This window comes from Musca autumnalis, unplaced genomic scaffold (genome assembly GCF_047663935.1).
Source record: "Musca autumnalis isolate F117 unplaced genomic scaffold, ASM4766393v1 scaffold_5, whole genome shotgun sequence".
NCBI classification, from domain to species: Eukaryota; Metazoa; Arthropoda; class Insecta; order Diptera; family Muscidae; genus Musca; species Musca autumnalis.
In genome coordinates this window covers 78,427,312-78,441,053 of record NW_027412088.1, presented here as the reverse complement: position 1 = coordinate 78,441,053, position 13,742 = coordinate 78,427,312, and the positions used below count along the sequence as shown (strand labels likewise).

Here is a 13,742-nt window from a genome sequence, read left to right as displayed (position 1 = left end):
CAAGGTAGAGATAAAATTGAGGCTGCTGGAAATCGTTTTTGCTTTAGTTTTCTACTCTACCTGTTGTTGTTGATCAAAATGAGAAGAAGAAGAAACAGATGAAGTATATGTATAGGTCAGTATTGTCGCATGGTCTGGTGGACAACTATTGCCAACATATGGTCGAAAAAAGAAACCAGACACAGCCTCTACAGCAGCAGCAATACAACACTTGTGGTCGGCTGGCCGGCCGCCTGTCTCTTGAAGAGCTGTCATAAATGTCTGTAATCTGTTAAGCAACATCTACTACAACAAACTTCGCTCGTCACTAAAGCTTTGGCATAAATAAAAGAAACAAACCAACAACAACAAAAAAAAAACTCACATAAATTATCCGACGTGACATGTTAAGGAAGTGATCAAGTCAAGAAACAAGCTACGACTATTGTTATTGCCTGGTTTTTCTACGCTTTATAAATGTAATCATTCATGGCAATATGTTGGCCAACAACAGAAATTGAAAGTAGGTTATAAAGGATATTGCTGTTACTGTTGCTGCTGCGGCTTCGGCTGCTGTTATTATTGTTGTTGTTATATGTTTATTGTACATCAAATTGCTGGCTAGCATGAGCATCATATCACAAAGTTGTTAAGATACCCAGAGACTATGCTAATATGTCTTATATTATTTCCCAATGGCCAACCGGCCGGTTTATGAAACGGGGACACCGAGTAGTAACCAGGGTTTTTGTATTGACACATGGTTAAATATGTTTGTATGTTTTTTTATTCATACAATTATGTGTCAAAAATACTTTTACTCTCATTGGTATGGTGTGGTATGTCAAACAATTGTTGCTGGTCGACCGAGCTGGGGGAATAACACAGAAAACAGTGGCATTCAAATTATCGCAAATGAGCATGTGCTGCAATTGATCAGCAGTGGCTTTTATTGCTGAATATGTTAAAGACTCAAAAGAGAATTACAAAAATGATGTATTGGAGATATATTTGTATTTTAAATACAATTCAACTAGCTGAATTGGATCGAAAATACAAAATATATATAAAATACATATTTTTATGTGTATTTGTGACAGAACAATGTAATTCAGCTAGCTGAATTGGTTGCGAATTGAAAACTATAGATAAAATAAAAATTTGTATTTGTATTTGCGACAAAACATTGTAATTCAGCTAGCTGAATTGAATCAAAAATGCACCAAATATATAAAATAAAAATTTGTATGTGTATTTCTGTCGAAACAATGTAATTCAGCTAGCTGAATTGAGTCGAAAGTAAAAAAATATGTACAAAAAATATTTTTATGTGTATTTGTGACAGAACAATGTAATTCAGCTAGCTGAATTGAAACATAAATGCCAAATGTATATAAAATAACTGTTTTTCGATATATTTGTGACAAAACAATATAATTCAGCTTGCTGAATTTTATTAAAAATGCACCAAATATATAAAATAATTATTTTTATGTGTATTTGTGTCGAAAAAATGTAATTAAGCTAGCTGAATTGGATCGAAAATACAACATATACACAAAATAAATAGTTTTATGTATGTTTGTGACGAAAATATGTAATTCAGCTAGCTGAATTGGGTTGAAAATGCGAAAAAATATAAAATTTGTGTTATTATGTATTTAAGCTAAAAACAATCCGATTCAGCTAAATAAAAGTTAACTTTTGATAGGTTTCACAGTTTTAAACTTTAACATTAATTTTAAATAAATATATTTTGTCAAAATATAGAAAACCAATATTTATTTTTTTCGTATATGTGACGAAACAATACACTTTAGCTAGCTTAATAAGATTTTCGGAAATCATTATTAAATAAAGGCTATGCGCTTGACATGTTTCGTAATTTTAAACCACATTCAGCTAGCTGAATATGTTCATAACTCGTAGATTTTTAATAAACATTATTTATTTATTATTTACGGGAAAATTATTGGCTTTTTAAGGCTATTCAGCTAGCAGAATTGAATCGAAAAAATAATGCTATGCATAAAACTAACATGGTTTTATGTATTAATAATAAAACAATGTTATTCAGCTAGCTGAATAAGTTATTCAGAAAATATTCTTAAAAAAAAAAGTTTTTGATATGTTTCGTAATTTTAAACCAAATTCAGCTAGCTGAATAAGTTCATAAAAAGTAGATTTTTAATAAATAATATTTACTTGAAAATTATCTGGCTTTTAAGGCTATTCAGCTAGCTGAATTGGATCTAAAATGAAACTATGTATATAACGAACCGTGTTTTATGTATTAATAATGAAACAATTTAATTCAGCTAGCTGAATAAGTTATTTAGAAAATATTCTTCAAAAATATTCTTTGCAAAAAGTGCATTTTAAAAAAGTTTTTGATATGTTTCGTAATTTTAAACCAAATTAAGCTGGCTGAATAAGTTCATAAAAAGTGGATTTTTAATAAATAATATTAACTGGAAAATTATGTGGCTTTTAAGGCTATTCAGCTGGCTGAATTGAATCTAAAATGAAACTATGTATAAAACTATTATTGTTTTATGTATTAATAATGAAACACTGTAATTCAGCTAGCTGAATAAGTTCTTCGATAGACATTCTAAGCAAAATGTTAGGATTTTGATATGTTTTGTAATTTTAAGCCTAATTCAGCTAGGTGAATCAGATCAAATCCTGGAAATATTAAATAAAAATTATTTACTGGATATTTATGTGGGTTTTTAAGGGTATGCAACTAGCTGAATAAGATCAGAACCTGGAAGTTTTTAATAAAAATTACAAACTAGTAATTTATGTGGCTATTTGAGGCTATTCAGCTATCTGAATTGAATTTAAAATGCAAAAAATATATAAAAAGTAATATTTCTTATGTATTTATAATGAAATAATGTAATTCAGCCAGCTGAATAAGTTTCTGAGAAAATAAATTTGATTACAAAATATTTTTTGACCTGTATTTCTATTACAAATCCAATTCAGCTAGCTGAATGAGTCGAAAAGTGGGAAATTTTTAAGAAATTGTATGTTTTGGAAATTTCTGTCAATTTTTAATGCAATTTAGCTAGCTGAATTACAAATAAATCACTTTTTACATATAACAAATTTGAAATTTTTCGTCTAATCCCCATATTTTTGAAATTCAGCTAGCTGAATAAGTCGAAAAGTGGGAAATTTTTAAGAAATTTTATGTTTTGGAAATTTTTGGCAGTTTCAAATGCAATTCAGCTAGCTGAATTACAAATAAATCACTTTTTACATATAACAAATTTGAAAATTTTCCTCTGAATTACACGAACCAAAGTTTTATCACATAACAAATATTAAGTTTTTACTATAATTTTGAATTTAAAATTCCTCCCAAAATGTATATCCATAAATCATTGATTATTTCACTCTTCCTTTTGAAACATAACAAGCTAATCGCTTTCTAATGTTCGTGAAAAACATGAATTTTGAACATTCCTCATAGAATACCATATGTCAAACACACACAACTATGATGTTACAGGAAATAATTAACTTCATAACACTCTTGTAATTTTATGACTTTATTTGTAGAGAAAGAAAGATATTGTTATCTATCTTCCGTTTAACATTGTTTTTTTGGCTTAAGACAAAAACCACTTTCGCTATATAAGAAAACCACTTTCAAAGACAATCTAGATATGCTAAGACAAGAAGTATGTCTTACAAAAAAGCACTTAATCTGTAGCATATACTGACTGACTGACTGACCGACCGACTGTATAGATAGACAGAAAGTAATAACCGTAGTTTGCATATAACATTTTGTGCAAAAGAAAAGGCAAACAACAACAACAAAGAATAAACATTAAAAATGTATTTAACATTTATGACGTTTAGACAATAAGTGGCATAAACAGCGATGATGATGATGGAAATCAAGCGGCATTAGTAGCAAATTGTTTTTGTTTTTATTGTCTCAATGTAACACTTCAGGTTGAATGAAATGATAACAAGTTTCGGTTTCATTTCAGTTATTATGTTAGAAGAAATAGAAAACTGTAAATATTTGGTCATAAAATCATGAAAGAAGTATGGAAAATAATATAAATTTACCTAGCTGAATATTACTATTTTTTTTTTTTCAAATTTTGACTGTGAGGGCGAGGATCATTTTTAATTTTAATTTTATTAATTTTCTCGTTTAGAGTTAAGCTTTATGAAGGAAAGCCGGAGACTCGGACCCACACAACCACCAAATTATGTGACTAGTTTCGCTGTTGGTTTGGCAGCTCTTCAGACATATCGGCTGTGGAGTGGTTTCTCTGTCATCGAACATTTGGCTTTTCAAATGCAAATGTGTTTTATTTTTTTTTAACAACTTAAAATTTACCGAAAAATTATGAATAATATATTTTCTTTGCTCCAATATTGAATCATTGAAATTCTAGCTGCAATATTATGACACATTAACAAGTCTATTGCAACTGTAACTTTCATGTTATAACTTTCCACTAAATTAATAATTCAGCTAGCATAACTTCGTCTTCTACTTCTTGTCTTGTGTAGAACATGATAAATTTATTCTACGGTTTTAGTCTTCATTAGCTAATAAAGCCTTTAAACCATATTCAGCTAACTGAACATGAAGCTAAGCAAAGCTAACCAACTAGAAGAGAAGACCCAGCATGCAACCGTGCAGCATACCATTTATGCTAGCACATTATTATTCACTTTGAGTGAATATCAAATGAATTTAGTTTGAATTGTAGATAATTTGTCTAAGAGATATTTCTTCAGCAAATATTACCAACCATATTCAGTTAAATGTAGATGTTGCATTAATGCGACAAATCATATTGATTTCTGCCATAAATTATTTCTGGAGAGTTGTTCTTTGTAATTTAAAATATGTTAAGGCTAATTTTTATTTACCTTTTAAATGCTTAACAAATTTGCTCACAGCATGATGCTGCAGCTATTAGATCGAGGCTTCATCTAAATTCTAATAATTATAGAACATTATTGAAATACTTTTTTATCTTTGCAAAATGAACAATTTTAAATATTCCCCACTCATTAATATGAAACTGAGAGAGATGATCGCCATTAGTTAGTTATTGTTTAACACCATTAGCATTAGCTCAGCTCACATAACTCCAGTCCATATTTGCAATCTGGCAATTGTCGATGTCGTCCATGCTGTGCAGTGTAGTTTATTAACTTTTAAATTACCCCAACTAAGAGATCAATTAAAAGGTATTAGCATTTCTAGTAACCAATAAGACATACAGGCTCCTTGGCAGTTTTCAATGGAAAACTTGTTAATGTCATAATAAGTTATAATTTAAAATAGTTTTAAACTGTTATAGATGTCTTAAATATTAATGTTTCTAGATGAAATAATAATTGTTATTGTTTTTTTTTTCTTTCTTTTCTAATTTTAGGTCAAAATCTGGTTTCAAAATCGCCGCTCAAAGTACAAAAAGATGATGAAAGCTGCCCAGGTACCTGGTCAAGGTAGTGGCATGCCTTTGGGTAGTGGTGGTCCAAATCCCGGTCAACATAGTCCAAATCAAAATATGCATAGTGGTAAGTACAAATAAAAAAACAAACAAATATTCGAATTAAAAATGTAGCTGAATTGGTGAAAAGATGGGCATTATTCAGCTAGCTGAATAGATGTAAGTTATTCAGCTAACAGAATTTGCTTAAGCCATGAGAAACCATCCCACAGTCGATACGTCTGAAGAGCTGCTCAACTAACAGCGAAACCAGGTCACATAATTTGGTGACTATGTGGGTTCGAGTCCTTGGCTTTCCTTTTTCATTTGCAAAAATTTTTCGATCGTCAAGCTTAACTCTAAACGAGAAATTAATTTGCTTAATTTTTTAGAGTCGCCTATTCAGCGATATTAATCTTTTTATGTTATTTTATTTCAATATTTCATATTTATACCCTCAGCATTTATGCTTTCATACGAGCAAAATGTGCCTCATCGAAATAATGGTTTTAGACCCCAAGTATGTTTGGACGAAATGTGTTTCAGACAATTTGAAGTCGATTGAGCAATGTCCGTCCGTCTGTCTGTCTGCCTGTCTGGCTGGCTGGAGCGCACGATAACTCTCGAACGGATGAACCGATTCGGTTCAAATTTTGGCTTTCGTAATACTTTGCCCAAACTTAGTTTAAGTTCGAAGATGGGCTATATTGGTCTACTCCTTCCGGTACCTCCCCCACAAAAGTTCGAAAATGTTCGGAAAATTTGTGCGCACGATAACTCTTGAAGGGAGTAACCGATTATACTTTGCCCATCGTAAAATGTGTACCAGATTTAGATAATGTTTAAATATAGACTCAATCGGCCTACTCCTTCGGGTACCTCCCACACAAAATTTCGGAAAAGTTCAGTTTAGGACCTGCTCTCGAATTGCTTTGATTTTTGTTGTAACAACTTGTATTCACTGCCCTCCATACGACGGTACAAGTTGCATTAGGGGCAAGTTCATACTTCCTGAGAAAATAGCCTGAAAGTTGCAAAAAACCCCTATGACACCGTGTGAGGTGGTTGGAGCGCAAAATAACTCTAGAACGGATCTGCCGATTCAGTCCAAAATTTGGCCTTAGTAATAGTTTGTCCAAACATAGTTTAAGTTTGAAGATAAGCCATATCGGTCCACTCCTTCAGGTACCTCCCCACAAAAGTTCAAAAATGTTCGGAAAAATTGTTCGTACGGTAACTCTTGAATGGAGTGGCCGAATTTGTCCATACTTTACACATCCTAATATATCTACCAGATATAGATCAGGTTTAAATATGGACTATATTTTTCCACTTCATCCTGTACCTCCCACACAAAATTTCGGATAAGTTCACTTTAAGACCTGATATCGAATCACTTTGATTTTTGTTGAAGCAACTTGCATTCGCTGCCTCAATTACGATGGTAAAAGTTTTTTTCAGGGGCAAGTCCATACTTCTTGAGCAAACAGCCCGAAGAGTGTAAAAACCCCCATAGGCACCATATGTAGTGGCTGGAGATCCACTTGCATAATGGTCAATGTGGATCCATTCCTTTTAGTATCTCCTCCGCAAAACTTTTGATCTTTAATCCTAATCAACATTTTTCGGTTCAAACGCCCAAAATGTTTAAAACCCCCTAATCAATACGTTTTTTTGGGAAAAAATTGTTTCAATATTCACAGGCTGAGGGTATATCTCTGTCGGCAAAGCCGACTGATACTTTTTTACTTGTTTTTTATAAATTATGTATTATTATTAATTTTATAAATTCCTTTTATTCCTATTCGTTTTAGGCGGTAATAACGGTGGCGGTTCAAATAGTGGTTCACCCTCACATTATCTACCTCCCGGACATAGTCCGACGCCTTCAAGTACGCCTGTATCTGAACTTTCACCCGGTAAGTTAAAGACAGTGATTTGATTTTAATAAAATAATTTCAAGATGAAAATAGGTTTGAGAATTTGTTCCTACCAGTTTTATTTTGTAAATTTAAATTCGAATAATTTCTGTTATAATTCGAAACATTTCACGGTACTCTTGAACAAATTCATAGATTAGAAAAATCAATAAGCAAGAAAAAAAATCGTCGGAGCGCTTTTGTTGTTGTCATTTTTAGGGGTTTTTCGAAACATTTCACGGTGCTCTTGAACAAATTCATAGATGAGAAAAATCAAAAAGCAAAACAAAAAAACGTCGGAGCGCTTTTTAAATAAATCGCGATTCAAGTTGACATTTTAGGGGTTTTTTAGGTTTTCACGATTTTGCCTGGAAACCACAAGTGATGTCGAAATGGGACTGCAGAATATATTGTAGCTATGGAAATTCTCTATAAGATTGACTGTTATGATATTTTCGTAGGTTTTACCGTTATTGAGATATAGAAGTTCAAATTGGGACAATGAATTGACTGTATCGCTTCCTTATAAAACAATGTCATACATGGTGCGCCTTAAGTGAAAACCGCTTACACCTTGGAAGTTTTTGTGGATTTTGAAACAGCAATGTTCATGCATGAAAAAAATTCAAAAACAAGAAGGAATTACCTGGTAGGACTTTTAAATAAATCGCGGTCAAAATTCACATTTTTAGGTTGAATCGCGATTTATTTAAAAAGCGCTCCGGTGATTTTTTTGTTTCTTGATTTTTCTCACCTATTATCATTAATTTAAGAATACCAATTGAATATCGAATTATTTTATTTGCAATTTCTGAATTCTAACTGAAATCCTAATTGTTTCATTTATAATTTGATTCTTTCATTTGTGATTTAAATTATTTCATTTTTAATACGAATGTTTTCAATTTGTAATTTAAATGTTGTCATTTGAAAATTTAATTATTACAACTGAAATTGGAATTAGTCCTTTTAATTAATGACCGATGATTTTTGCAAGTAAAAAAGGAAACCGAAGATTATTCCATTTGCAATTCGAATTAATCCATTTTAAATTCAAAACAAACAAACAAAATGTTTCGAATTGCAAATGTAATAATTCGATTTACAAACGTAATAAATGGAATTTCAAATGAAAAAATTAAATTTACAAATGGCAAAAATCGAATTTCAAACGTAATATTTGTAATAACAAATGGAAAAATTGGAATTACAAATGAAATAATTCGATTCACATATGAAAAAATTCATATTAGCTGTCTCTTTTTACGTGATAATTAGTAATAATTATTACTAATGTTGCAGATTCTGACAGTTGTATAAAGAAAAAGTTTCTGAAAAACTGTTTCAGCAACATTTAGTAAGTAAAAAGGCACGCCTATTATAAATGAAATAATTTGGAAATTATAAATGAAATAATTCGAAATTCAATTAGAATTCCTAAAATGTATCGAAATACAAATGAATTAATTTTTAATTAACAATTTTTTAATTTTCGACATTTTATGGTTTTGATTTCTTTTATTTCAATTTCTTAATATTTTTTAATTACCAAAAATACCTTTTAATTTTTCAAACATTTTATTTTTCATTTTGTAAAATGTTTAAATTATCAAAATTTTTTAAATTGCCCTCAATATAAACAAATATCTCAAGGTCTATTCAATTTCGTCCAATTTTAATTTGTAAAATTAAAAAATTTACTTATTTTTCAAAATATTGAAATTCTACAATTTTACAAACTTTATTGTTTTCTAAACTGTAAAAATTTTTAAGTTTTAAATTTTGTAATCTTTTCCATTATTTGAATAATATTTTTTTTAATTTTCCAACAATTTTAATGTTCCTTTTGTAATATTCTTCAAATTTGCAATATTTTTTCAAACTATAAAAATTCCTTAAATTTTCGAAATTTTTTATTTTCAAGTTTTTATTTTCATTTAGAAATACTTTCTAATATTTTTAAATTTTTCAATAAAAATTTTAATTTGGAATACTATCGAATATTAAATTTTTTATAATCACATTTTTTTAATTTTCCAAACAAATTGAATAGTTTGGAAATTAATATAATAATAATAATTTTTATTTTTTTAATTTTCAAATAATTTAAATTGAAAAAATCAAATTTGTTAGTTTTCAATTTGTAATATTTTCTCATATTTTCAAAATTTTAATGACCCTTTTTTATATTCTCCACATTTAATTTTTGAAATTTTCTAAACTTTACAAAATGTTCAATTCAGATTTATTAAAATTTGTCAATTTTTAATTTCCATTGGGGAATATTTTCGAATTACCAAAATTTTTTAAAAATGAAGAAAATTTCCAATTTTTTATTTGTACATTTTCCAATTTTTCATAATCACTTTTTTTTTAGTTATTCATCATCATCATTTTGTAAAATTTTTATACCCTCCACCATAGGATGGGGGTATATTAAGTTTGTCACTACGTTTGTAACTACTCGAAATAATCATTGTAGACCCCACAAAGTATATATATTCTTGATCAGCGTGCAATTCTACATCGATATAGCCATGTCCGTCCGTCTGTCCGTCTGTCCGTCTGTCTGTCTGTCCGTCTGTCCGTCTGTGGAAATCACTCTAGCGTCCGAACGGATTGATGTAGGTTGATGAAATTTTGGGAAAATATGTTATATTTACGTAGGACTTTTGGTATTGAAAGTGGGCTATGTAGGTCCACGCTTTCGTATAGCCCCCATACAAAATGACGCGTGACGCGTCGTCGTTTTAAGGAATTTTTAAGATATTTGGCCCATTTTACCACCGAATTGGTTGTAATTTGGTACTTTGTGTCTCCAGAGGCCAAAAAATATTTCTACCAAAGTTGGGTTATATAGGTCCACGTTTTGGTATAGCCCCCATATAAGGCCCCATATAAAGTACGCGTCATTTTAATATATTTTGAATGTATTAGACCCATTTGACCACATAATTGGTTGTAATTTGGTATTTTTTGTCTTCAGAGGCCAGAAAACATTCCTACCAAAGTTGGGTTATATAGGTCCACGTTTTGGTATAGCCCCCTCACAAGGCCCCTTATAAAGTACGCGTCATTTTAATATATTTTGAATGTATTAGACCCACTTAACAGAAGAATCGGTTGTAACTTTGTATTTTGTGTTTCTAGAGGCTAAGAAACATTTCTACCATAAAATGTTTATATAGGTCCACGTGTTGATATAGCCCCCATAATACAATATCTCCCGATTTTCGATATTTTGAACGTTTTAGCCTCATTATCACACCGAGATGGCTGAAATTTGGTATTTAGTCTTCTTTAGGCGTATAAAATTTTCCCCCAGAAATTTGTAGGTATAGGTCCACGCCATCATATAGCCCCCATAGAACGGTACCTTCCGAATTTAGGTATTTTGAAGGTTGTGGCCACATTAATCCACCGAAATGGTTGAAATTTGTGGTGGAGGGTATAAAAAGTTTGGCCCGACCGAACTTAACGCTTTTCTTACTTGTTATATTTTCCAATTGTCAAAATTAATAAAATTTGCCAAGCATTTTTAGTTTCCAATTTTTAATTGTAATTCTCTAATATTTTTTAATTATCAAAATTTTTTAAATTAAAAAAAAATTCCAAAATTTCCTTTATTTCATTCACATTTCAGTTTGTGATATTTCCTAAAATTTAAAAAAAATGTTCAATTCTCAATTTATTAAAATTTGTCAAACCTTTTAGTTTTGAATTTTAAATTTTCATTTTCGAATATTTTCCAATCACAAACTTTTTTTAAATAAAACAATTTCAAATGTTTTTATTTTTTTTAGTTGGTAACATTTTCCAATTTTTTTTTTAAATTTTATCATTATCATTTTGTAAAATTTTTATATTTTCCGACTGTCAAAATTAATAAAATTTGCAAAGTTTTCGTTTTAATTTTTATTGTAATTCTCTGATATTTTTCATTCACATTTCATTTTGTGATATTTCCTAAAATTTAAAAAAAGTTCAATTGTCAAATTTATTGAAATTTGTAAAACCTTTTAGTTTTCAATTTTAAATTTTCATTTTTGAATATTTTCCAATCACTATGTTTTTTTAATAAAAAAATTTTAATTTTTTTTAATTTAATTTGTGACCTTTTCAAATTTTTTTAATAATCAATTTTTTTTAAATTTTCAAAATATTTTTATTTTCCAATTGTCAAAACTAGTAAAATTTGTCAAGTTTTTTTTTTAAATTTTTATTGTAATTCTCTGATAGTTTGCAATTATCAAAATTTTCTAGTAGTCAATTTGAAATATTTTCTAAAGTTTTTAAATTTTTTAATAACCTTTCAATTTGTAATTCATATTTTGTAATATTAAAAAATTTTATATTTTCCAATTTTTTTTATCGAATATTTTGGTTTTCTATTTTTTTTTTTTCATTTTTAATATTTTACAATGTTTTCAAATTTTTTAATAACTTCGTTAGTTTAATTTTGTAATGTCCTCTAATGTCTTCCAATTTTATCAACATTATTTAAAATTTTTAAACATTTTAATTTTCATATTGTGATATAGTCTAATTTTTGTCAAAATTATTAAAATTTGTCAAACATCTTAGTATTTATATTTGAATGGTTTCCAGAATTTTTTAAATTTACATCATTTTTAGTTTTTAATTTTTAATTTTCATTTTGTTATTAATTTTCTTTCAACTATATATTTAATTATTAAGTTTCCAATTTTTGTTTTGTGAATTAAAAAAAAAAATCAGTTATTTTTATTTATCAATTTTTTGAATATCCCAAACTTGTTAGTTTTCAATTTTATTATTTTAATTTGGTCACATTTTCTAATATTCAAATGTATATCTCATTTCTATTTTTAGAATTCCCACCAACGGGGTTAAGTCCGCCAACGCAAGCGCCCTGGGATCAAAAACCTCATTGGATCGATCATAAACCACCGCAAATGACACCGCAACCACCTCATCCAGCTGTATCACATCCGCAAACCCATCATCATAATCCACCACCACAAATGGGCGGTTATGTGCCCCATCAGTACTGGTACCAGCCTGAAACAAATCCATCGCTATTAACGTAGGTAAAATTTGCTATAAGGAAAAAAAATAAAAATAATAAAAGTCTAAGAGAGGAAATGGTTAGGAACACTTTTGGTACTAAATTTAAACAAAGAACAACAATTTCATAAAATAGACAAATAATTCCAAGAAATTAATTCAAAGTGTTCAGGATAAGGGGTAGTTCAATGATTCCATAAGCAGTCAAACTTTTCTACGGCGTACATAGCTATTGGACATGAAAAATCCATTATAAAGAAAATTTCGTCTGTACATATAGGAGCCAAAAATGTTATTTAGAGGGATGATCAAAATAATTTAAGAGATTTTTAATTCACTTAAAACCAATCTCCTTTCTAAATCTAACAAACTTTTTCTAATCAATTTTTGTTTTTTTCTGCTTCTTTTTCATTACAGGGTATGGCCAGCGGTCTAACAGACACCTCCAACCTCTACTATAGCAACCACAACAACCTTTTACCAAACCGATCCTATAGATAATTTAATGCATATATATTAAAACAACAAAAACACTATTCTTTTTCATAGAGAATATTAAAAAATTGTCTTAAAAATAAAAAAATATTTTAAAAAAATAAACACCCCCTTGAACAATAATAATAAATAATTGTATTTAGAAAAGAAACAAAAAATACTTAGTAAAAAATAATTAAACTATTTTAAAAAATAAAATATTTTAAGAAAAATAAAAAAAATATTTCCTTAATTAAAAAACAAAAAAATAAAATAACTCTTTTGTGTAAAAAGTTAACAGTTGTTTAGTTTTATTTTAATAAATCACAAAAAAAACAACAAACAAAATATAAATAAAAAATAATTATAAATTTTTTTCTAGAATATTTTTATAATAAAATAAGTTTAAAATAAGTAAATAGGAAGAAAACAAAACACAACAACAAAAAATATGTAAGACATAAACCGAAAGAAACAAAAAAAAAACTTAAAAACAAAAACAATTCTAAAAAACATTCCTCATTGATTTTATGTGCATTTTTTGTGTAAATATTATAATATTAATTTTTATAAATACCTACATATACATATATAAATAATTTTGTTTGTAATTTATGTAATAGTTAATAATAAAAAAAAAATAAATTTAAAATAAAATTACAAAAAAAAAGAAATCAGCTGATGATCTTAAAATTGACTAAATAAAAACATCATTAAAAACAAATAGAAACAAAGAAAACTTATTTAAAAAACAACAGCAACAAGAACAACGCATACATTAGCAGTTCAAAAAACCAAGTCAACACAAAACCATCACTTGCCGTTATTCACCACTTTGCCC

The 13,742-nt window shown here is 28.6% G+C and overlaps 1 protein-coding gene across 5 annotated transcripts in view; it reads left to right on the top strand.

The window, feature by feature from the left end:
* Dll (homeotic protein distal-less) overlaps positions 1–13,080 on the top strand; it is a 102,578-nt gene extending 89,498 nt beyond the window's left edge. For 3 of the 5 annotated variants that reach the window (XM_073956099.1, XM_073956101.1, XM_073956098.1), the window contains 4 exons: positions 5,406–5,550; positions 7,277–7,381; positions 12,233–12,446; positions 12,845–13,080. In XM_073956099.1, coding sequence (XP_073812200.1) covers positions 5,406–5,550; positions 7,277–7,381; positions 12,233–12,446; positions 12,845–12,863 — 483 coding nt within the window. In that variant the 3' untranslated portion in view covers positions 12,864–13,080. Of the gene's footprint in view, positions 1–5,405; positions 5,551–7,276; positions 7,382–12,232; positions 12,451–12,844 lie in introns of all 5 variants that reach the window. The other 2 variants (XM_073956100.1, XM_073956102.1) reach the window with 1 other exon arrangement.
* The last annotated feature ends 662 nt before the right edge of the window (positions 13,081–13,742 follow it).